This window comes from Elephantulus edwardii, unplaced genomic scaffold, assembly GCF_000299155.1.
Source record: "Elephantulus edwardii isolate Elephantulus edwardi_28Jun2011 unplaced genomic scaffold, EleEdw1.0 scaffold00041, whole genome shotgun sequence".
In the NCBI taxonomy this organism is placed as follows: Eukaryota; Metazoa; Chordata; class Mammalia; order Macroscelidea; family Macroscelididae; genus Elephantulus; species Elephantulus edwardii.
The window spans coordinates 9,439,028-9,462,057 of NW_006399791.1; the positions used below are offsets into that span (position 1 = coordinate 9,439,028).

Below are 23,030 nucleotides of genomic sequence, written 5' to 3' on the forward strand. Positions count from 1 at the left end.
GAACTGGGGGGAGGGGTGGCCAGGGAAAAAAATGCAACAATGAATGAATAGAAATCTAAAATCTCTGTAAATGTTCATTAAAACTAACAAAATTTAAAAAAATTCCTTCAAGGATATCTTTTCTTTGGGAATCTTGGGTTTTCTCTCCTTGCAAGGAAGTCTGAAGTGTGGAGAAAGAACCAATGACTTGGAGTCAGGCAATTTGAGGTCACCTCCCAGTCTAGACTACATCATTGTTGTAAGTGCTGTTGAGTCAAGTACGACTCTTAGCGACCCAATGAACAAAAGATCTGAACCCTGCTCTATCTTGCACCATCCTCACACTTCCTGGCACACAAGAGCCCATTGCAGCAGTCACTGTAGTCCATTTGGTTGAGGGTTTTCCTCTGCTTCGCCGACCCTCCACCCTTCCCAACATCATGTCCTTCTCCAAGGAACAGCCCCTTCTAGCAACATGCCCAAAGGATGTGCAGCGAAGCCTCATCATTCTTGCCTCCAAAAAGCACTCGAGCTGTACCCTCTACAAGACATATCTGTTTGTTCTCTTGGCCATCCATGGGATGTTCAGTGCTCTTCTCCAACACCACAGCTCAAAGATATCAATTATTTTCCTGTCATCCTTATTCATTATCCAGCTCTCAGATGTATAACCAATAATCAGAAAGACTCTGGTCTGAATCAGATGCATCTTAGTCCTCAAATTGACATTATTACTCCTTAATAATTTGGATAGGTTCCTAACTACAGATTTTCCCAGTGCAATGCATCTCCTTATTTCCTGACTGCCCAGAGTTGCTGAAGACAGCCCTTCACTCTCAATCCCGAAGTATGTAGTAGGCTTCCCTGGGCCATGTTCTTTTCAGTCACTGTCTATATGCATCTGAGAGCTGGACAATGAATAAGGATGACAGAAAAAACTGATGTTTTTGAACTGCGGTGTTGGTACAGTACAGAAGAGAACGGAATATCCCATGGATTGCCAAAATAAACAAATATGAGTTGGAGAGAGTGCAGCCAGAGTGCATCTTGGAGACAAAGATGATAAAACTCCATCTCACATACTTTGGACATATTGCTGGGAGAGGCATTCATTGGAGAAGGATATCATGCTTGGGAAGGTAGAGGGACGGTGAAGGAGGGGAAGACCCTCAGCCAGGTGGATTGATATAGTGATTGCAGCAATGGGCTCAAGTGTGTCAGAGATGGTGAGGCTGGCACAGGATAGGACAGGGTTCAGAGCCTCTACACGTCGACCTTAGGGTGGACAGGTGGCTCACGGGCGCCACCTGGTGGCTTGTCACCACCAGACGGTGCAGACACAACTAGCAGCTTAGAAAACCCACTGCTGTGGAATGGGTTCAAACTCAGAGCGAGCCTCCATCCGGTTCCTGAGGCTGTAAATCTTTACAGGAAGAGACGGCTTATTTTTTTTTTTCTTGATAATTTGGTGGTTTTGAACTGCTGACTTTTCCGTTATCATGCTAAGTGTTATGCTCATTCACCAGAGCTTGGTTCGTACTGTGTACCATCGAGTCGGAATGTACCCTTCAACTATCCAGAGGTAGTGAAATCACACAGGATGAGACTGTCCATCTTTCTCCCGCAGAGTAACTGGTGGATTCAAATCACGTAACTTTGTGTTGGCAAGGCAACCCCTTACCACTAAGCCACTGAGCTTGAAAGGTTTTCTAAAAATTCTAAAGTAGAGGGAACGCTGGTGGCCTAGTGGCAAGAGACTGCACTGCAATCCCAGAGGTGCGTGGTTCGAATCCACCAGAGGCTTTGCTGGAGGAAGAACAATCTCCCCCTGTACCAGTCAGATCCGATTTGACGGTACACTCATCATCATCATAATCATAATAATAATAACTCCTAAAGCAACAGAATGCTGAATTATGTATGACCACCAAGACTCAGGAGCTAGGATGGGAAGCGAACTGCTCTTGCTAATCCTCCAGTTATGAGAGAAAGAAACTCTGCCCCCTTCTCCAGCTCCGTTCCCAGAGATCTGTGGTGCCGTTAAAAAGCAGTTGAATTTCCTCAAGGTATATTCCTAGTGTTGGACTAGCTGGCTCATAAGGAATTTCTATGTTCAGCTTATTTTATTTTATTATTTTGTGTGAGTATGTAATGTCAGGTTGGATCTGACCGGCACAGGAGGAGTTTGCCCCTCCTTCTCCAGCAGAGCATCTGGTGGTTTGTTCAGCTTTTGGAGGAAATGCCAAACTGCCTACAGAGTGGTTGTATCATTTTCCAATCCCATCAATACAGTTCCAATGTCTCTGAAGGTGTATAAGAGTTCCTATCTCTCCACACCCTCTCCAACATTTATGTTTGCTGTTCTGATAAACATTGTCCCTGATACTGGGGTGAGATGGTTTCTCACTGTGGTTTTAATTTGCATCTCTCCTGTTACCAGTGATTCTGAGCATAAGACCCAGCTATTCCACACTCCAAGGAAAACAAAACTGAGATACAAATGGAGATTTGTACACTGATGTTCATAGCAGCATTATTCACAAGTGTAAGAACATGGAAACAGCGCAAATGTCCATCAACAAAACAAATGAATTGAGAAAATGTGGTACATTCACATGATGGAATACTATGCAGCACTCAGGAGCAGTGATTTTTAAAAATACGACATAACATAGGAGAAGCTGGAAAGTATTATGCTGAATGAACTGACTCAGTTTCATAAGGACAAATACTGCATACAACCATTATTGTAAAAATAGAAGGATCACTAATAAGATGTGTACAAAAGTCCAAAGGGGGAAGGAGAGAGGGGAGAAAATTGAGGAGGGGGGCAGTAGGAAGGAAGGAAATCATGAGGTCAGAGAGGTTGGTGAGCAAAGGAAGGGGGTGAAGGAATTGGGGAAGATCCAGTGGGGACCTGAAAAGATGACAGGTTGAGTGGGCATAGATCAAGGAACACACAGTGTAGGGAATGATCATATGAAACACAATGTGAATGAAGGAATGTGTGAAACACATGTATATAAATGAAACATAATGTATATGAATTTTGCATGCAAATCAATATAAAATAAAAACAATGTTTTTTTAAAAAAGTAGTCTGGGTTCCAATATGGCTGCCATACATTCAAAGAAATGATGGAAAAGATACCCGGAAATTATCAACTTCTGGTTCATCCTCAATGAGAGGGATTGATTCAGTGACTTGGGTCATGGGGGTAGGTGTGTCAGAGACGATAAGGTTGGCACAGGATAGAACAGGATTCAAAGCTGTTGTACACAGGGTTGCTAAGAGTCAGGAGATACTAGCTAGAACAAGGTGATCTAGGGTACACTCCACTGGAAGCTAGAATTCCAAACCACGTCCATGACAAGAAGATGAACATAAAGAAAGAAGAGTCATAGGGTGGCACAGATGATACACTAGAAACTCAGGAAACACCAAAATGTGCTCAAGGATCCAGGCCAGCAGGTCAAGCTGCTTCCCCTCCCGTCCTTGCTGACTGACTGGGCGAGGATGACAATAGCAAGACAGAGAGATACTGTGGAGACTTTGCAAACAAAGATACTTGGGAAAACAAAAGAAGAAAAGAAGGAGGAAAGAGTGCAGGCCTAAGAGTCATTTAACTCAGGAAAATGAAGTCCCAGTGAAAAGTGGCCACCAAGAGAGCTGTACTATTGGCTGAGAAGTGTATCACATTTAGTTGACTTAACAATGTGTCTGGAAGAGAGAAATGCTAGTATCAGAGGCAAGTACCACAGTGCTGGATGTGCACCAGACCGCAGTGTTCAGAGGCCACGGCAGACCTGTCTACACTGAAATGAGCACTACTGTGGCAGCAAAATGTCTATTGCTGAGTAAAACAATGTTGTTGTTGTTGTTGTTATGTGCCATCGAGTTGCCTGCAACTCACAGTGACCCTATATACATACAATAGCCCTAAACTCTGCTCTATCCTGTGCCAATCTTACTGTCTCTGACACCCCTACCCCCAATTACTCCAGTGACTGAGTCAATCCAACTCATCGAAGGTCTTCCTTCCCTGTGCTGTCCCTATATCCTCTCAAGCATGACATCCCTCTCTAAGGACTGGTCCCTCCTTGCAACAGATCCAAAATATGTCAGACGGAGCTTCAGAATCCTTGCCTCCAAGGAGCAGCCTGGTCTCACCTTCTCTAAGAAGAATTTGTTTGTTCTCCTTGCAGTCCATGATATATTCAGTACTCTTCTCCAGATCCACAGCTCAAAGGCATCAATTCTCCTTTTATCATCTCTAGTCATTATCCAGCTTTCTGATGCATACAAGAAATTGTGACGATGATAGTCTTGATCAGGGGCACCTTAGTCTTCAGAATGACATTGTTGCTCTTCAGTGTTTTGGAGAGGTCTCTGGCAGCAGACTTTCCCAATGCAATTCGTCTTTTAATTTCCTGCCTGTTGGTAACAAGAGTGTTGATTGTGGAGTCAAGTAAACTAAAGCTGTTAACTATCTCAATCTCTTCACCATCTATGATGCTGCCAATTGGCCCAGTGGTGAGAATCTTTATCTTCTTGATGTTGAGCTTCAATCCATATTGAAGGCTGCAGTCATTGACCTTCTGCAGCAAGCACTTAAGGTCCACCTCCGTTTCAGCAAGCAGGGTTGTGTCATCTGCATAATGCAGATTATTGATCAGTCTTCCTCCAATCCTGATGTCACATTTCTCCTCATAGAGCCCACACAATAAAAGAATGATGCACACAAAAAACAGTCTGAGTGAAAAGAAGAAGCAGACAGTTGGAACTTGCCTACTCCAGCAACTTATTTTACTGGTTGGGGGTCAGGCAAACCTAGATTTGAACCCCTGAGTCTTCAAGCTTCCTTCATCTGTGCAGTGGGGTTGTGGGATAATTGAGGTGGTTTAGTGGCAAGAGAGTTGTGCTGCCAACCCAAAGGTACATGGTTCAAGTTCACCAGCCGCTCCATGAGGGAAAGACGGGCAGTCTCCTCCTGGGCAATTTATTGCCTCTGAAAACCTGCTAGAGGGTCAGTTATGAGTCAGTTCCAACTCGACAGTACACAGCAACGACTATGCCTATAAACAAGCAGCCAAGGGAGGCCGCGTAGCAGCTGGAACCACGGCAGCAGTCCTTTGCTCATGAACACGGAGCCCGGAGGCCAACTGCAAACTACAATCACCTGAGGCTTAGGCGGTGGTTGTCAGTGTGACCCTCTGACCAGCAGCTGCAGCGACAGGGAAGGCTTGGGAGAAATGCATGGCTCTTTGACAAACATACTTGCCCCCCAAGAGGTGCTGGGCCAGCACCAAGTAGGAGTGGGGGCAGTGAGTGTCCCTCCAGGTGAAGCTGATGCATGCTCACCTGTGAGAGCAGTGGACCCCGGTATCTGCTTCAACGGGACTTGAAGTGATTCCAGTAAGATCAAGTTTGAAAAAAAAAATAACAACTGCTCAGGCCCCACCCTTGATATTCTGGGTCCGTGGGTACAAAGTGGGCCTCAGGCAGTGATTAAAGCAACAGTTGAATGGTATGAGCAAGAGTGTTCCAGAGTGGACCCTTCTCCCCCCACACTGTGCCCTACCCACAGAGGGCAGGGCAGCAGCGAGGGCCACAGGAAGAATGACGCCTACTGATTAACATTTGGGTGGCCTGTCAAAAGAACAAAAAGGTCTGTCTTGAAGGAGGTGTAACCAGGGTACTACTTAGAGGCAAGGATGGTGAAACTTCAGCTCCCCATGTTCTAATGTGGGCATGTTGTCAGGTGGGACCAGTCTTTGGAAAAAGACATTGTTCTTGGAAAAGTAGAATGTCAGTGAAAGAAAGACCTTCTAAAAAGATAGATTGACACAGGGACCGTGAGAATGAGTTTGCGTGTACTGGATATTGTGAGGCTGGCAGCAGATGGGGCAAGGTTCATACAGGTCGTGACTACCCTGAGCCATCACAGTTCATGGGTGCTTAAACTACGCTGAAGTCCCTGAGTGGCTGTTTGTAGAGAATTGCACTGCCAAAGCCAAGGTACACAGTTCAAGTCCACCAGCTGCTCCATTGGGAGAAAGATGAGTAATCTCCTTTCATGAGATTTACTGCCTCTGAAAACCCACTAGAGGGTCAGCTATGCATTGGTTCCAACTTGACAGTTGTTGTTGTTATGTGCCGTTTAGTCTACTGCGACTCATAGCAACCCTGTGTTCAACACCCCTAATCCGTGCTCTATCCCTTGCCAATCTTATTGTATACAACACATCTACTCCCATTACCCCAGTCACTGAGTCAATCCATCTCATTGATGGTCTTCCTCTCCTGCACTGTCTCTCCACCCTCCCAAGCATGAAGTTGCTAAGGACTGATCTCTCCTTGCAACATGCCCAAAGTATGGAGCTTCAGAATCCTTGCCTCCAAAGAGTAGCCTGGCTTCACCGTCTCCAGGATGAACTTGTTTGTTCTCCTAGCAGTCCATGATATATTCAACACTCTTCTCCAGCACCACAGCTCAGAGGCATCAATTCTCATTCTATCATCCCTAGTCATTGTCCAGCTTTCTGATGTATAGCAAGTAATTGCAAAGATCGTGGCCTGTATCAGGTGCACCCTAGTCTCCAGGCTGGCATCGTACTTTGGACAGGTCTCTAACAGAAGACTTTTCTGTTGATTGTACAGCTAAGAACCTGAAGCTGTTGACAATCTCAATCTCGTCACCATTTATTATGATGTTGCCTATCGGCCCAGGGGTGAAAAATCTTTGTTTTCTTGATGTTGAGCTTCAATCCATGTTGAAGGTACACAACAAAAACACAGTAGCTGAAAAGGTGGGGTGCTTCACTAAGTGGTGCTTCAGAAGAAAGACTTGTGATCTACTTCTGAAAACTTTGTAGAGCACAGTTCTCCTTGGACACGTGGGGGGACACCAGGAGTCGGCCTGGGCAGCACTGGTAATGAGCTATGACAGGCAGGCATGGTGAGAGGGTCTTTGCACACAACATTTACAGTAACCCTACGTGTTGTCACAGTCCTTGCTTCACTGATGGAGACACAAAGATACTTACTCCATGTGGCACAGCCAGCAAGTGAAAGGGCCAGGATTCCAACCGGCTTCTGCTTTACAGCCTCCCTATTCCATTGCCTTTGCCTCCCATTACTAAGACAGAGTGATTTGGTCAAGGTCCCTGGGGTGGCACCTGTCACACTGCCTGTGGCTTTGACTGGATGCTCATCAATGCTGTGGAATCAATCTCAAGAAGGGGTGAGCGGACCTCCAAGCCAGGTGCCACCTCCAGGAGACAGTGCCCCCATGTCATCAAGTCAAGTGTAACTCATTGCAAGCTACACTATGAACAGTGGATCTGGACCTTGCCCTATCTTGTCCAATCTTCAGCACCTCCAGTTATACTCAAGCCCACTACTATAGTTACTAGGCCAACCCATCTCACTGAGGGTCTTCCTCTCTTCTGCTGACCCTGCACCTTTACAAGTAGTACAGAGTCCTTATCCAAGTACTGGCCCCTCTCAACAACATGCCCCAAGTATATGAGGTGCCACTTTACCATCTTTGCCAACAGGGAGAACTCTGGTCACACTTTCTCCAATTCAGACTTGTTTATTCTTTTGGCAGCCCACAGGATAGTCAGTATTTCAACACCAAACAGGAAGAGGGAGAATTATTAATTAAGTCACATGTCAACTGGATTCTGGTAGCTGCTTCTTGGACAAAGAGGATCCACAGCATTGAAGAGATTGATATGCCCCACCTACCTCCTTGGTACAAGTCTTGAATCCCTTCTCAACAAGATGCAGACCAGTGGGGTCTCTAGGGGCCTTAAAGGGTATCAATTGCACCGGGTGACTCTGTCAGGGGGAGTGACAACAAAACACCATCTACAAGATTTCTATGCAGTTTTTCAGCAGAAATTGAGTGGTGAGGAGCTGTGCTGTCAACCTAAAAGCACGCAGTTTTAATCCACCAGTTGCTCCACAGGGTGAGAATGGGCAATCAACTCCCATGCAGTTTACGGCCTCTGTCAGCTTATGGACCAATTCTGACTCAATGACACTCAACCAAAACAAGTGAGGTATAACAACAAAAATATTTTTGTAAATCCAGTTTACATCGTTTCAATATAAATATATATATATATACATATATATATATATCAAAAATCTATATCTATATCCATATCCATATCTCTTGATCTCTATCTCTATCTCAAGGCTAAACTCTATGCTAATTACCTTTGGAACATTCCAATGTGAATTCCAGATACTTAATTGTGCTCATATGAAACCTGTACTTAGACTAAGAAGCTATTGTCCCAACAGAACAAGGGAATGGTTTCAAATCAAGAAAGATGTGTGTCAGGGCTGTATCCTTTCTCCATACCTATTCAATCTGTATGCTGAGCAAATCATTCAAGAGGCTAAACTTTATGAAAAAGAATGTGACATCAGGATTGGAGGAACATTATCAACAATCTGTATTATACAAATGACACAACTTTGCTTGCTGAAGCAAGGAAGAGTTGAAACACTTGCTGAAGAAGATCAGGGACTATAGTATTCAATATGATTACATCTCAACATCAAGAAGACTAAAATCCTCACTGCTGAACCAACAGACAATGTCATGATGGGGGGGGGGGGAATTTGAGGTTGTCAACGGTTTCATCTTGCTTGGCTCCACAATCAACACCCCTGGCATCAGCAGTCAAAGAAATTAAAATACATATTGCATTGGATAAATCTATCATCAAAGAGCTCTCCAAAGTGCCAAAGAGCAATGATGTCAGTTTAAAGACCAAGGTAACCTGATTTCTGAAGAGAAGAAAATGGTACAAAGGGGTACAAGGCAGTGAGAGTCTCTCTAAAAGAGCCAGAGGGAGCAAAAGAGAACATCTCCTCACTCCCCTGGACCAGAAAGTAGATAAAGAGCATGTAGCCCAGCCCCACGGTGCCTCTAGAGACAATCCAATGACAAGAGGTTTATTTACACATTGCTGACTCAAAGACTCACAGTTATGGTACCAGCAGTGGGTTTATTAGGGAACCTGGAGATTGAGGGAGGCAAAGAGTATCACCCAAAATGAGTCCAGGTTTTAGCCCATGTTCCAAGGCATAATTCCTCAATTAGCAATTAGTCCAGGCTCAGTTCAGAAGTCAAATCCCAATCACCTAGCAAGGTTTGCCTCAGAGAAGTTATAAGTCAGCTTCTCCTACCATCCAGCAAGAACAGCAAAAGCCACCTTTAACTATGGCCTTTAACTATGGCCAGCACAAATGCAAGAAGCCTCAGGTCACACCTTGCCATAGTTTCTGCACAAAGCCACAGTCTCTTCAACAGCATCACCATCTGCTCCAGTCTCCCTCAAGTCTTGCTGCCACAAGTCTTACTTGCCCCAATTCTTGCCCCCACGTGTGTTAATGCACTCTTTCTCTTATTCTAGTCCCACAACTATTGATGACTTGCAAAACTATGTTGGTTTGCAAGACCATGTGTCTACAGTTAAGATAGCTGGAGGCTAACTGTAACGGCTTAAAATAAAATGGCCAACTTTTAGGCTAACGCCAAGGCATGCTTTTTACAATTGCTTGTTGTGTATCTAAAAGTTTAATAATAAGGATAGCAGAAGAAGAACTGATGCTTTTAAACTGTGGTGTTGGAGAAGAGAACTAAATATATCTCATGGACTTCGAAAAGAACAAAAATGTCTTGGAAAAGATGTAACCAGGGTAACCCCTGGAGGCAAGGATGGTGAAACTTTATCTCTCATATTTGGGGAATGTTATTAGGAGGGCCAGTCCTTGAACAGAGACATCAAGCTTGGACAGATGGAGAGTCAACCAAGGAGATCAAGAGCTTCAACAAGATGAACTGACACAGAGACTGTTAAAATGGGCTCAAGATCTCATCGGAGATGATAAAAATAGCACAGGACCAGACAGGGTACAGAACTGTTATTCACAGGGCCTCGCTATGAGTCAGTCAACTCAACCACACACAGCAACAGTAATGGGCTTTGGTCAGAGTTCTCATTAGTCTCCAGTCACCACGGGGCTTAGACTCTTGTGATGTTGTCTGTACACATCACAAGCTCACACTGGTTTTGTTCCTTGCTGCCAGAATTTTTCTAGTCATTGTTTCTGTCAGACTTTCTTGTGTTAAGGCAGGATCAGTAATTGGAGAGGGATGTCATGCTTGGGAGGGTGGAGGGACAGCACAGGAGAGGAAGACCCTCGATGAGATGGATTGATTCAGTGAAATGGAATAGGTGTGTCAGAGACAATAAGATTGGCAAGGGATAGAGAAGGGTTTAGGGCTATTGTACATCGGGTCACTATGAGTTGCAGGCACATAACAACAACAATTGCGGTCATTAGTATTTATGAGCCTATATCAATAATTCTTTGGAGAATGAAGTAGTAAATAAAGGAAAATAAAAAAGTTTCCACTCAGGAGTTAATGTAATTTGATGTAGAAGATCCAATGACTGAGTAGAGAAAATAAAGTCATTTTATTTAAGATACATTTTCTAAAAGCAAAAGAGTGGTTGCCCCTAGAGAGATGACGGCTTCAAGCCCCGTGGAAGGGGCTGTAGCCCACGCTCTCTCAGCTGAGATATTCCCAGCGGCCGTGGGCTCGGATTCGGCGGGAGATGTGGTACAGCTCCATCGCTGCTCTTGCATCTTCCACTGAACTGTGCCCGGAGTGACTGTTCTGCAGACACAGGAGAGAAACCTGGGTCAGCGCTGAGTGTGGAGGGCCATGGGGACATCTCAGGCTGCCTCAGACACCTGGGTTGCCCCTGGGTTTCCCTTCCTCTCCTTCCAAGGGCTCGCTTCCCAGATGCCCCAAGTTGAGCAGTGGGGGACACCTGGTGGGATTCGTCTAGTGGCTACAATTACTTCACATTATTAATAACCCAGTAGAGAGTGTTGTGATCCTGGCTGGCATTTGGGAAGGTTCCTGACCCACGCACTGGACACTGTGCTAGTGTTCACCATCATAACCTTGCTACAGAAGAGGAAACTGAGGCACAGAGAGGCTACCCACTCTCACAGACTCTGTCCTTTGGAAAAGGAAGCTGATGACCGAATCAGAAAATGATGTGAACTTCCTTCTCTGCTCACCAGAGCAGTGCATCACAGGGCAGAGACAAGGCAGACGTGGCATCAGACCCAAGTTCAAACCCCAGCTCTCCTCTTATAAGCTCTGAATATGGATGAACAGCCATTTCTTTCTGGGCTTTGTTTTCCTCTTCTGTAAAATGGGCCTGACTGAACCTGCCTTAGAGGACCGAATGAGAGAATGGCAAGTTCCCACCCCTCAAGGATTTCTTGATTGTAGGAAAGCCTCATGACTGCCTGAGTGGGGTGGTCCAGGTGGGCACTATATGGGCCGCAGGACCATCTTCTAATTGTCACCTGGAGGTAACACCACCCCACGTTAGCTCCTATGTCGCTTGGCTGTGCAAAGGGCTAAAGCAGGTGGCTGGGGCTTCTATGTAGGGAAGAGCTGGGGGCAGGGCTGGGGATCCGGGAACACTTGGACTTAATGATCCTAGCAGTTCAGGGACCCTGTGTCACGGTCAAAGTCCCCAGAACCAGGTCCCATATGGAGAGCTCCAAGGAAAGCTCAGACTGGTCGTTAGACGCCACCGGGCTAAGAGACGCCCAGACCCAGGCCTGTCCTCTGCTCCCAGGTGCCCGGCCAGGGAGGCACACTCTGCCAAGTTCTGCTATTACCCTCCCGCATCCCTGGGAGAGCTTCTCCTATTGTCTTGACTAAAATGTCTTCAAACTCAATTCAGATCAAATCTCCTGCCCTACCACCCTGTCCTTTGTCCCCGCCACAGGGTTATTCCTGCCAATGGCAGACAATGCTGAGTGGTGGTGATCTGGGTACGAGTCACCCTCTCACTCAACCAAGGGCAGCCCCAGGGACAGAGAGGGCCAGGTATCCATCAGCACTGGTCATGCGATTCCAACACCTGTCCCCTTAGCCGGCACAGGGTTGCTGTTAGGAGCCGTTAAGTTGACCCCCACTCATGGTGGCACCACACCTGCAGAAAGGAACTGCTCCTTTGGGAACAAGATTGCCAGGCCCTCCTTCCGAGGTATCTATGGATGGATTTGAACCATCTACCTTTTGGCTAGCAGTTGTGTACTTAACCGTCTATGTCACCCAGGGACTCTGGGATGACCAGGCTAAACCCATCCCTGTTGAGTTGATTTTGGCTCAGAGAGAGCCTGAAGCATCAAGCCACCGCCCAAGAGTTGAGTCTGGCTCAGGGGGAGCCTCCACTGAATTTCCAAAGCCATGGATCTTTCCTGGAGGAGCATCTTTCTCCCATGCAGTGGCTGGGGGACCTGAACGACTGATCTTTTGGGCAGCAGCTTAATGTGCTACCCACCCCCAGGGCTCTCTGCTTAACGAAGAGTGGTAGCTTTCTGTGCCTGCCTCTGCCCTGTCCCCACGCTGCCACCCTGTGCTGGAGGCCACTCTGCCCACCACCTGCAGTACTGAGGAGCTCGGTCCCTGGAGCCACTCTCAGCCGTGTAAATGCCCCAGCAACCCGGATCCTCTGCTGGGATAAATCCAAGGCATGTGCTTCTCACCATTTTCCAGAGTTCTCCAGAGAGATTATGTTACCAACTGGGTGGTTCCCCAGTGGCACAAATGATTAAGTGCTGAGCTACTAAGCGAAAGGTTGGCTATTCAAATCCACCCATAGCCAGTTTGAAATAAAAGGCCTGGAATCTACTTTTGAAAGATCCAAACCAGTTGTTGAGTTGATTTGGACTCTTAAGACACACCATGTGTGTCAGGACAAGACTGCTCCCAGGGATTTCAGGGCTGCTGCAGTTTTTGGTCCAACACCCTGATGGTGACCATGAGCCAGAGTCCATTCAACAGCAAAGGGGTTTTTGTTTTCTAAGTCCAGAGTTACTTTTTTTTTTTTTAATCCTCTTTACCAGCCTTCCCTTTGCCTCTTCCCCCACACCTCCTGGGTCCCCCTCACACCTCTCCCCCTCAGACCCTCGTGCTGTGGTCTGCTTCTGGGACAGTGAGCCAGCCCTTCACATGAGCACTGGACATCTCATAAGTGTGGGGAAGACGGTGTGTCTGGGGCAGCCCGGGCCAGCCTGGGAGGGGAGGCCGTGCGTACCTGGATGGGCCTCTTGAGAAGGTGCTCACACAGCGCCCGGAGCGAGACCCGCCTGCAGTGGCCCAGCCTGGCATAGCGTCTCAGCATCAGGTCAGTGGACGTGTCATAGATGTTGTACCTGCTCATGTCCTCTTTCAGGGCCTTGAAATCATGCTTCAGGTCATGGCCCACCACCAGCTTGCCTCTTAGGAGCTGCAGGATCTGACCAGGAAAGCAAGGATCCCCCATGCTGTGTGACGTGAGGGAAATGATCGTCCCCCTCTGAGCTTCAAATAATCATCACATGGGGAGACTGGACCCCTATCCTTCTTCACTCAGTAGTTTAGGTCTGTGTCAAGGGCCCTTCCCAAACTCCGAGGACCCACAGAACACTTACCACACTGTTACAGCATTTAACCACACCATTTAACCCTCTCAAGGAGCTTTGGTGGCCCAGTGATAAGAAGCTGCAGTGCAGTCCCAAAGGCACCCAGTTCGTATCCACTAGCCGCTCTGCAGGAGGATAGGCAATCTCTTCCCATGTGATTTCCTCTCTGAAAACCCACCAGAGGGTCAGCTACGGGTCAGTTCTGACTTGATGGCACACAACAAACACAACCACCAACCCCCTCAAGAATCCCACTCTGGCAGTCAGATAATGTCCCTGCCCACCCCCACCCGACTCCCAGAGGTGTGCACACGTCACTCTCCAGAGTGATGACCATCATCGATGATCATCATCGATTACCTGATGAATGGGAATTAAAGTTTTAGATGGATGTTGTTGTATTGCTTACAACTCACAGCAGCCTATTGGGATAGAATAGTTCTACCCACAGGGGCTCCTGGGCTGTAATGAGGGCGGGTGGCTGCTGGAAGCTGCAACCAGAAGATGAACTGTTCACACCCTTACTCCTATTCTGAGCCTCCTGTAGGAACCCAGCGTGTTGTCACTTTTATTGTAGCCCCATAAGAACAAGGCTGGCCTTCTGACCTATAGAACTCTGGGGTAATAAATGAGTGTTAAGTCACTGAGTTTATGGTTGTTAAGATAGCCATCCTGGGAAATGGATTCAGCAGCGAGGAAGAACCATTTTAAACCAGAATTTGCAGATGAAGATGCTAAAATCTCACTTGCCTGAGAACACTATGCTTTTAAAACTAGTTCACAAGTTCCTTGATAGGCCTCTCCCTAGGGGCTGACCTAAGCCCTTCTCCCCTTTAAGAGCCATCTCCCTAGGGACTGAGACCCTCCTTCCCTTGAATACAGGCTGGGCTCTCTGTCTCTATCCTCTGTTTCTGCCTGTGTGTGTCATTCTATTTCCCTGTCTTTCCCCCTGTGTCTCTGTCTGTCTCTCTCTGCCTCTCTGGGGCAGGCACGCTCAGAGCTCTGATCTCTGACCCCAGCTGAAGAGTGTGATAGCCCCAGGCACCAGACAAGTGGTGCAAACCTTCCCTGCCTGCAGACACCTCAGCTGATGTTGGGTGAAGGCCAGACATTCTGTCCCAGCTGGCTCCACCCATAATACAAGTGCAAATCAAACACCACCACTGTTTTAATCTCACATTTTGGAGTAATTTGTTAAATCCAACAGCTGTGTGTCAGAGCTAGAGTTCAAATAAAGTTAGGCTGTTGACCCCTCAAGCTGGTGACCACCACGCTGGCCTGGGAGAGGTGCTCTGCCCAGACCTCCCGGTCCAGATCCACCATGGCCAGACTGCAGCCAGACCCCGAGTGATCTGAGCCCTCTCATCTCCTCTCCTATGGAGGCCCCTGAATACAATCCTAAACTCTATTCATAACAGGTCAGTTGCCCCCTTTTAATGTGGCTGGCGGTAGGGAAGGTGGAAGGAAGGCTTGGGATGTACAGTTGGGGTGCTGCACTTGAAAAGGAAACGTCTGAGCTCGTAGCTGCATCAGGCACCTTCGGGGCAGCCTTCCGACAGTCCTTGCCTGAGCTCAGCTCGGCGCTGGTCAACCCTGGAAGGACCTTCTGGCTAACACCTTCCTGGATCCTGCTTCTCTTTCTAGTCAGTGGCCTCTGGGGCATCTTGTCCTCCCTCCCTGTACAGAAGGACAGGATGCCTGTGACCGTGGTACTGTGGAGGAAGCTGAGGGTCAGAGGTGTGAAGCTACACAGCACTGGAAGGCCTGTCCACCCTCCACCTGGTGGGGGCCTTGACAGTTGGGCTTCCACCAAGAGGTAATTCGTTCCATCTGAATGCCTTCCTGCTTCCCTGAGGGGCTGGGAAAGCCCTCTAAGGAATGAGACAGCACACCCCCAGACTACAGTGCTTTGCGGGCTTGTGGGTGCTCAGCAGTCCCCCAGGGAATCTTGCTAAAGGATTCAGACTCAGTGGAAATTTTTTGGTTGTCTTTTGGAGGCTCTGGGTGTGGCCAGCGTTGGCCTCCCTGAGAAACCCCTGAGGGTCAGCGGGGGTTTCAGAACTCCCTCAGAGCAGCTGTTGGAGGAACTGATGAGGGAGGCAGGGAACTGAGGAATGAGGAAGGGGCTGTCTTCTCCGGAAAGGAGGGGTTGCCCAGTGGTGCTGTGGTTTTCCCAGTGGTCCTTGTCCATCAGCCCTGGAACCCATTTCACACAGAGCGCTGGAGGAATCGGTCAGCTGCCCCAGAGGCAGCACCGCCTTTACATCAAAGGACCCGCACTGAGGCCAAGGCTTGGCACTTTCAGAGTCCTAAGTGGAGGAGCTGTGTCCTCCTGAAACCAGAAAGAATAAAGTAAGAGGAGGGTAGAGGGTGGAAGAAAGGGAAATGGGCCATTTAGCAGAATGAGACCAGAAAACCCCTTGGCATAAAAATAGTGGGTATTGGCCAGAAAAGATTGCTAGGACTTGCTGTGTGGCCCCGGTTTCTCCAATTATAAGGTGGGGGCCCTAAAAAAGTGGGGCTGGCAGTGCTCCGCTGATGTCTAGGCTGAGAGGGGAGTGGCTGGCTGGCTGGGCTACAGGGCCGGAGCTCAGTCAGTCTCATGAAGTAGAAAAGCAAGACTTCTCCACTGTCAGGTGCAGGGATGGAGACACTCAAATTCCTGGAAAGAACAGAAGGGGGCATGGGGGGGACATACATGGATCGCCTCTCATCAGCCTGGCACTGGCCAGGTAATTCATACACCCTCTCAGGCAGAGCATTCCTAGTCTCATTTTACACAGGAGAGAGCTGAGGGGCAGAGTGGCTGTGAGCTTGAGAGCTGGATCTGCCTCTGTATGTTTGTATTCATTGCTGACTAGTCGGAACAAGCTTACTGACCCTCAAGTGGGTTTGCAGAGGCTGAAATTACCCGTTTTTCTCCCTCGGAGCAGCCAGTGGATTTGAACTGCCTTTCTTTGGGTTGGCAGCACAACTCCTTACCCTCTAGATCAGCAGAGGTCCTTGGATCTGCCTGTATCAACCATTGTTATCACTGGGGCTGTTCTCATTACCATCTGCTGAGCATCTAGGATTGAACATTATCAACGTAGTATCGGGGGGGGGGGGGGCTGCAGGTTGGCATGCTCCACAGTTAACTGAAACGCTGGAGTGAAATATGTAGATATGGGGGTTCCACTGGAAAATCAGCCACTTAAAACCTTCAGGGACACTGCTATCTGATCCAAACCAATCACATTGGGCAGCATTTTGCTCTGTTGTACATGGGGTTGCTGTGAGTTGTAAATGACTTGACAGCAGCTGAGAAGCATTAGGAGGGAGTCCTGGGATGGTGCAAATTCTTAGAGTGCTTGGCTGCTAACCACAAGGTTGATGATGGTTCAGGTCCACCCAGAAGTGCGTCTGAGGAAAGGCCTCACCAGCCACTGGAAATCCTACAGGAGCCAGGTCTGTATTCACACAAGAGAGGCTGTCACCAGTAGACGCAACGACAGTTGATTTGGTGAGACTGGTGTTCTGTAACCTCAGACGGGAGAGGAAGGCTGGGCACATGATGGCCTTTAGTGAGAATTTCTGGAATACGATCTTGGTAAAAGGAACAGCACAGCCACCCAGGAACAAAGGAAAAGGGAGGCTCTGAGGTCACAGGGCAGGGGAGGGAGCCTGGGCACACAGCCTGCTGGCACCCTCTTTCCACTCTGTTCCTTCTGCATTTCCAAGTATCTCCCCATGTGTCTGACCCAAAAATAACAGCAGCTGACAACATATCAGACCCACTAGATCAAAATACCCAGATCGGGCTAAGAGAGCGTGTGAGCAAATGCGGCTGGCTGACAGGTTTGAAACCTCTGCCTGATCCACATACACCCTTCATTAGCTCGTGCCCATTTCTTCACTTCTGCACCCAGAAGAAGTGTTTGTGTCCTATATACAAAACACCAGATGTCATCTGCAGGAGTCCTGGTGGCCTAGATGACAATCATTTGAGTGCTAACCAAAAGGGTAGAAGTTCTGTCTCAATAGCTGCTCTAGGTGGAAATCAGTCTGCCCTTGTAGACATCACAGCCTTGGAAACTGCGTAAGGCAGCCTCTACCTTACCTGGCTGTGACCAGCTAGCTCTGGTGGCCTACTGGTAAGAAGCTGTGCTGCAATCTCAAAGGCACATGGTTCGAATCCACCAGCTGCTCCATGAGAGAAGGCTAGGCCCTCTCCTCCTGTGAGATACACTGCCTCTGAAAACCTGGGGAGTCAGCTATGAGTCATTTCTGACTAACATAACAGAACCCTGTCTTATAGGATCATCATGAGTTAACTTGACAGCAAGGGTTTTAGTTACTGTCTAGGAGGATATGTAGGTCGGTGCCAAGAGCTGTGGAACCAGGCAGGCAGCAAAGAAAAGTAAGCAAGCAATAATGTACATGGACAACACCAAAAGTGGGAGAGAGACACACACCACCCCCCCATAGAGGGGCCCAGAGGAACAATGGCAGTGGATTTGGGGAAGGGCCTCATAAAATGTATGGCTGGGGAGCTCTGGTGGCCTAGTGGCAAGAAGCGTTGGTGCTGCAATTCCAAAGGCACAGTTTGAGGCCACTGGCTGCTCTGTGGGGAAAGGATGGGCAATCTCTTCCCATGTGATTAACTGCTTCTGATATCACCTTTGCTTATAAAAGTTTAAAAAAGTCCCACTGGACTGAGCCTGCCACAGTGACCGCATCTGTGGGGACAGCATGGTGTGGAAGTAGCCGAAACACAGGCTGAGCCAGGAGGGGCAGCAGCCACAGTGGACAGACTGGAGTCTGGAAGACCAAGCATGTTGGGTTAAGGGGATCTTAACAACAGGGAGCCGTGGGGGTACTTGAGCAGGGGGGTGGCTGTGGCCTGGGCCACGCTCGAGGAGGTTCTCTGGCAGCAGCACAAGAGAGATGGCAGGAAGTACCCAGAACAGCAGGCAGAAAGTACAGACCCAAGTCTAGGGCTGCAGTTCTCAGAAGTCAGAGGGACGTGGGACAGGTGGCCTGGGGTTTGGCCCTTCCTTCTGTGCAGGCACGTTTCGTGCACGTCAGCTAGAAGCCAGGTGCAGCGCTGGAGGCCAGAGCCTACGTCACCACATCCACCTATGATGCCAGGCAGAGGCCCTGTCCCTCCCCAGCAGTGAGGAGGAAAGAAGTCCCTCAGTGCTCAGTTAAGCAGGTAACAACTCACTCAAAGGTTCACAGTTCTAGTCCACCCCCAGATACCTCGGAAGAAGGGCCTGGTGATCTACTTTAAAAAGCATCAGCCACGAAACCCAAAGGAGCCCTGGTGGGCTATGGTAAGTCGTTGCGCTGTCAACCCAAAGGCAAGCAGTTCGGATCTACCACCTGCTCCACAGGAGACACAAGGACAATCTCCTCCTGTGTGATTTCCATCAACTATGAGTCAGTTCTGACTCGATGTCACACAACGACAACAACAACATGGGCACGGTCCTCTCTGGTCACACAAGGTCACCATGAGTCAGAACTGACATGGTGACAGCTGCTAGGCAGGCAAATTACTAATTAGGAAACTGAGATGTGGAAAGGCTTTGATTTGCTGACAGTTACACAAACTTGTAAGTGATGGAGCAGGAAATCTGAGCCCTGGGTGAGACTCCATAAACCTGCCTGGTCCTCAGAGGAGCTCTTGCCTCTTAAATCACTGCTGGGCACCTCACAGGGCTGGGATCCGCACTGGGTGTGGCATAGCCTTATGGAGAAACAAAAGTATCTCCTTATTAAGTCCAGAGGAGGGCCTGGAGTCTTGACACCCACTCCAGCGCTCAGGAACATCCAGAAAAGCACAATTTCAAGGACCTGGGCACCCAGCGTAGGATACGTGAGAGGCCTTGCCCTGCTGCCCCTCGTGGATCCAGATGCCCAGTGTGGGGCATGTGAGAGGCCCGCCCTGCTGCCCCTCATGGACCCAGGTGTCCAGTGTGGGGCATGTGAGAGGCCTGCCCTGCTGCCCCTCGTGGACCTGGTGCCCATGTGAGAGACCTGCCCTGCTGCCCCTTGTGGACCCAGGTGTCCAGCGTGAGACCTGTAAGAGGGTTTGCCCTGCTGCTCCTTGTGGACCCAGGTGCCCAGACGTGAGAGGCCTTGCCCTGCTGCCCTTCGTCCCCTTGCTCTGGGCTCTACTGCCCTTCCTTCGCGCTAGGAGGAGGGAGGGCAGGGAGTAGGATGACAGGGAATCATGGCCCGCCCTGACTCTCAGTGGGTAGTTCTCACGACGTCCCTGGGCCCTCTCCCCACTGGAACGGCTGCCTCCTGCCTCCCCCGTGGCCCGTCTCTCTTGCTAACTTTGCTTCAGTTTCCCTTTCCCAGCATTTCCTTTCCCAATCCTGTCTGCCCCTGATGACTCAGGCCCTCTAACAGTTTCATGGGGTTTCTGTCTCCTCTCTCCACTGTCATTTCACACCTAAACTTTATAGCACCCACATTTTAGTTTCCCTGAAACTGGCTTTGATGTTGCCATGTCTTTCCTCTAGAATCTTCAATGGCTCCTGGGGCTACCAAACCACATCCACGGGCTCCTCTCACCTTTCCCGACCACCAGCCTCATGAAGTATTTCCAGAACCACCCACATGTACTGTCTACCCCACAGAGTTCCCACAGCATCCTCTTAGCGCCTCTACAAGAGGACTGGTCATAGAAACAAAATGGGAGCCCAGCGCTTACCGTTAAATTGCCTAGTCAAAGAAATCATTGCATAGAGTCCATTCTGTTTCATTCAGGAACTCTATGGGAGCTCTAGTGGCCTCGTAGATAGGGAGCTGTGCTGCTAACCCAAAGGCAAGTGGTTCAAATCCACCAGCTGATCCGAGGAAGAAAAACGGGCAATTTCCTCCTGAGCAGTTTACAGCCTCTGAAAACGCCCTGGAGGGTCAGCTATGAGGTAGTGCTGACTCAGCAGCAATGAAATGATCATGGATGATGACGACAGAACAGAGAGCCACCCGATAGTTTCTAGAGCTGTAACCTTTAGAGAAGTAGCTTGCCATTATCTTTCATTAGCATTATCTACAGGCCGGCTGTTGGGTTCATACTACCAACCTTTTGGCTAGCAGCCAAACACTTTAACTATTGTGCCACCTGGAGTCCCTAAATCACCTAGTAGCCATAATTTAAAGTGAAATTAATTTTCATAATATATTGTCTTTCACCCAGTTGATCTGAAATCCAGTGGGTATTTCACACTTCAGGCAAAGCTTAGTTTAGAAGAACACAGGCCCTCGGCTAGAGCCTTCACTGGAAGGCAGGGCCTCAGGCCTTACAGCTGAGCTTGGACTCCTGCCAGCTGAACTCAAACTATTCTGACAAGCTAGTTCCACCTTCCTCATCTACACGGGAATAATATCTATTATGGTCAGCACTCTGGTCAGTCCTTACAACAATTCTGTCATCACCACGACTGCCTGCCATGATGTTTTGCAGGTGAGGAAAACGAGGGCAGAGAGCTGGGTAAACTTGTTAGACTGAGGATTGAATTGTGAGCCTCCTCCCCCAAAATATCTATTGAAATTGTAACTCCTAAATCTGTAGGTCTAATTAATGTTAGGTAGTCATGGTGAGGTTGGCTCAGGATAGGGCAAGGTTCAGAAGCAATGTTCATCTAAGTCTTACTCAACTCAACAACACAACAATAATGACCTTTCTGTATTACACTGAGCTAGAGAATGGATCTTAAACCTATCACTTCTGAGTTGTAGCAAAAGCAGCAAATAGTCACAGAGATGTGCAGAAACAGAAAGAGAGGCGCCTTCTGACGAGGACAGAGAGGAAGCTACAAGCCCAGGAGTCCCAAGGGCTGCTGGAAACCACTAGAAGCTGATTGCACTGCCAATCCAAAGGCACGTGGTTTGAATTCACCAGCTGCTCCACAGAAGAAAGATGGGCAGTCTCCTCACGCGGGATTTACTGCCTCTGAAAACCGATATGAGGTCCGGCCGAGTCAGTTCTGAGTCAATGGCATGAAACGACGTCACAAGTAGAAGATGAAATAGACAAAGGCAGGCCTCTTCAAGGCACATCCTAAATTTGGACTTAAGCCTCGTGAACTCTGAGAAAATAAATGTCTTTTCTTTAAAGGCAACCACTTGTGGTGTTTCTGTGACAGCAGCACTAAGACACCAGTAAGTAGCAGAGCCAGGTTCCATGCCCAGCCATCCTTGTTCTCAATCAACAGCTCTGAGAAACCACCTCTCAGGACTGACTGACCCGTGAGGAGTCAACGAGCTCAGATAGGGAGCACGCCCAAGGCGAATGTCTGCATCAAGCTGAGCCTTGTTATCTCTCCCTCCCAGACCTGGAGCTTGGTGTGGAATGAACCTGTCACCCTCAGCTCTGAGCTCTAGGATATCCTACCGTGCCACTGACCTAGAAACCTGTGTGCACGCTTGCCCGTCTGAGTTCTTCCAGAGAGACCTGGCCCTGGTGACACTTGTAGAGGGGCTGAGTTTTGCTTTTCTGGTGAGTTCTTCAGAGAAACAGAAAGTGAGATCTGGAGAAGATATCACAAGTAAAGGCCAAGAGGGTGGGAAACCTTGGGATCACACAGTGGCCTCCAGCCAAGCTGGGCAGCTTGCCCAGGTCCAGAACGCTTGCTTGTCTGAGGTAAGGACTTGCCATGGCCCTGGGAGGGCAGGAGGGAGAGGGCTCTGAACCATCAGGTGCCTTTTGTTCTTCAGAACTGCGAGGGCCAGAGCCCTTGCTCAAAAGCGTTCCCCAAAACAAGAGGAGAGGTTAACAGCAAGGAGCCATGTCTAGTCAGAGGACCCAACACCCACTTTCACCTCCCTGGAGGGTTTACCAGTGGCAGCTAGGTCTCCAGGAAGTAATGGGACATCAAGTGGGGCTCAGAGTCCCTATCCCCCAAAGCTGTTCTCAACTGTGAGCCTGAGCCTCCCAAGGCAGGGGATTCTGGAGGCCATCCCAGGCCCCAGTGGCTACCCACATGGGGTAGCTGGAATCCCCAGGACTGGGAACCCACATCCTGAACCTGGAGCCCAGGCACTGGGGAGGGGGGAGGTGCCCAAGCCCTTTTCTCCCTTCACTCACCTCCTGCTTGGCCACCGTGAATGGTGTGGCCCTCTCCATGTGCTGAGGCGTGACCCCGCTGACTGCAGTCCTGTAGTCGGTGATCTCGCCCTCAGGCCGGATGAACTTGTCAAAGAGCACGGTACCGTGGACGTCGACCAGGCTGCAGCGAGCCAAGCCACTGTCCCGGCCGGGCCCCAGCCCCACCATCTCACAGTCCATGGCCACCACCTCAAAACCACTCGCCATGCTCCGCTGGACCCCCAAACGTGCTGCAGAGGGTGGCAGGAAGGCCTCATGTGCCGCCTTGCCAGCTCGCAGGCATCCTCAGCCATGACCCAGCCTGCGCTCACCCTCTGCCTGCCCTTTGTCACAAACACCACCTGGCAACAGGGGAAGTTGGCCACCACACCCAGATCCACCAGTCTCTGCTTGCAGCCTCAGCCTCGGGGAGCCGCCCTT

General features: G+C 49.0%; 1 protein-coding gene across 1 annotated transcript in view; it reads right to left on the reverse strand.

Moving 5' to 3' along the window:
- Window positions 1–22,817, reverse strand: part of LOC102852065 — a 53,898-nt gene extending 31,081 nt beyond the window's left edge. The window contains exons 1-3 of the mRNA XM_006885231.1: window positions 22,590–22,817; window positions 13,141–13,341; window positions 10,604–10,688 (exon numbers count right to left, since the gene is read on the reverse strand). Coding sequence (XP_006885293.1) covers window positions 10,604–10,688; window positions 13,141–13,341; window positions 22,590–22,817 — 514 coding nt within the window. The remainder of the gene's footprint in view (window positions 1–10,603; window positions 10,689–13,140; window positions 13,342–22,589) is intronic.
- Window positions 22,818–23,030: the final 213 nt, after the last annotated feature.